This window comes from Plasmopara halstedii (genome assembly GCF_900000015.1).
Source record: "Plasmopara halstedii genome assembly, contig: Scaffold_3060, whole genome shotgun sequence".
Classification (NCBI taxonomy): domain Eukaryota; phylum Oomycota; class Peronosporomycetes; order Peronosporales; family Peronosporaceae; genus Plasmopara; species Plasmopara halstedii.
This window is the reverse complement of record NW_020189964.1, coordinates 842,433-844,852: the sequence shown is the minus strand read 5'-3', so window position 1 is coordinate 844,852 and position 2,420 is coordinate 842,433. Positions and strand designations below refer to the sequence as shown.

Genomic DNA, 2,420 nt, shown 5'->3' with positions numbered 1-2,420 from the left:
GACTTTGCTCTGCCTATTGGAACGTTATCCTCCGTAGTTTCTAACAGCGGGACAAGCCTACGAATTGACGTTAAGCCCAACTTCTGCTTGATGGAGCTTCCAATGTGATGGTTTGCAAAAGCCCAACACACACAACATTTACAACAACAGTCGGAACCCAAGCATGGACCAACAAGTGCTACCAAATGTAAAGACTATAGGTTACGCTTGCCTATAGGCTTTACAATATTAGACACCAATTCGTTGGGAATCATTTTAGAAATTGTTAAACCTCGGGAACCCATTATATCGACAATTGACTGCTTTTGTTGCTTTCAATTGAGCAGATCGACAGCTTAATTGCACTGCAAGTAGCTCTCTAGTGAGAGGTCGGTCAGCCGACAGGTAAATACAATTTCCATTATTCAAGAGATGAGAAGTTAGACTTTACTATGACTGTGTTCGGTTACACCAGGGCTTATTCACAGCAGAACACGCGTAGCTAAATTATTCAGTCGTGCGGGCCAGGCAAGCCACATACCACATCAAATGAAGTGCCGGTGCGGGAATTGCAAGCGCATATTGCTAGTCGAAAGTTTGGCTTGAGGCATTATGCTGCGCAGTGATCTGGTATGTTTCACTCATAGACCGAGACGACTGTAGACGATCGTCCTGGGACAAGAGAAGATGTAGCTGACGCAAATATGGCGAGATGTGGTGCCATGGAGGCGCCACCGTCAAGTTAAACCACGCCTTAATCATCTTAAAGTATTGTTGTTACAACGGCACCAGACTCGAATGAATCCTGGTCGTGACAACGCCTGGTGGGGCTTGCTGGATGAGTAAGGAAGGACCCAGCTCTATGTGGAGCGGCATATGAACCGGCGGGTATATCAAGGCTGTCACTAATCTCAGGTGAACAGAAAGTGTCACACCAAACAAAAAAACATGGGATTTATGGATTTCATATAGGCAAGGTTGTTATAGCCAATACCGCTTACGACTCGGCACAACCAGGTCGTGCTTCTTACTTTGTGAAGTACTAAATGGTGCTCAATTTGAACATCTGCACCCAAAATTGCTTGTGAAATTGTGAGATGGGTGAGTGTAAAGGCTACACATAGCCGTTACATGAAGGAACCTTCTTTATGCATTGTGGGAATTAATAAGAAAAGATTACAGTATGGTGTTCCCAAATGCATACGTGATTTCTTATATGAAGTCAAAAACATTCTGCGTGATACAGAAACCTGATCTCTTTCTGGGAATCTGTACTGGTGACGAGATCAACGTCTCTCTGACTTTCAAGTGGTGGCGTAAGCCAGTCCTTTCAATTGGATATGTTCCACGTTTGTTGAAGTTCAAGCTTTCAATAATCAAGCCCCGAACACCCAAGGTCGTATCTTAGTTCAATCTAAGGTTTAACCTTCGTAAACCCTTGATTAACAATCAGAAACCCAAGTTTTTATCAGTAAAACATATGGGAGCCCTAGGAGTGTTTTGCATGTAGCTAGGAGCTCCTTCAGTTGCAAATTTGCTTTGACGGGCTTAAATCGTTCTCTTTACCCCCAAGTCGGGACTGTTCTTCTACCTCCACGTCCGGAATCGCTTCGTCGTCGCACAAGCACGCCTGTCGTGACTGAGGGGCTGTTTGAGAACAGCGCCTTCTTGTAGTGAGGCAACGTATCTTCGTTATCCAGCGCGCGATGTGACACTCATGGGCACGGTTCGCCCCTTTGTGTAATTGGAAAGCTTGCTCACATAGGCGTGAAAATGATCCGCCCCAGTGCGGCGAGTGGCATTCGCTGTACTGAGATCATAACCACAGCGTGGTGAGATCGGCAATAGTCGTTCCGACTTTTGCGCTTGCAGCCGAGCAAATCGAGCTACCTGAGCCAGGTCTAGCTCATTGATGACAAGGTGGACGTCGTCGCGAGCTCCGCGCGAAGTTTTTCACTTCCTGTAGATTATGGACAGGAAATATATAACCCATGCACTGGATATGATAGGCTTAGAGTCCGCCTCTTTATCTGTAAACGGCTCGATCGTATGTATCTTGACAAGTGGGGGTGTCGTCGGGACTTAAATTTTACTGTGTTAAAAAACACGTCAGTAACTTTACCAGAATTTTTGATTTAAAAAAATATTAATTTTTTGGTTTAGGTTATTTCTTGATGTTGTCGGTTATAAGGACCGCGTTTTTCTTATATGCTCGCTCAGCCATTAATAGAGGTAAAAGTCCGGCACAGACGTACTGAAGGGTGCATGAGAGGAGGGAAATTCCAAGCGAATTGTGCGCTTCTTGAGCGTTGATGCTGCTCAAATTTTAAGTGGCAAAAGAGGTGCAAGCCCTTTATGCTCGTGAGGGGAGGTTCTTGTTGTGTAGTATTGTCGTACAATTGTGCACAATACAAGATATGCAATAGTATGACATTAACATT

General features: G+C 44.7%; 1 protein-coding gene across 1 annotated transcript; it reads left to right on the top strand.

Moving 5' to 3' along the window:
- Positions 1-591: 591 nt before the first annotated feature.
- PHALS_06684 (uncharacterized protein) lies at positions 592-825 on the top strand (the record flags this gene model as incomplete). The annotated part of the gene is made up of 2 exons (XM_024720017.1): positions 592-609; positions 673-825. The coding sequence occupies 2 exons, from the start codon at positions 592-594 to the stop codon at positions 823-825; spliced, it is 171 nt and encodes a 56-aa protein (XP_024585258.1).
- Positions 826-2,420: the final 1,595 nt, after the last annotated feature.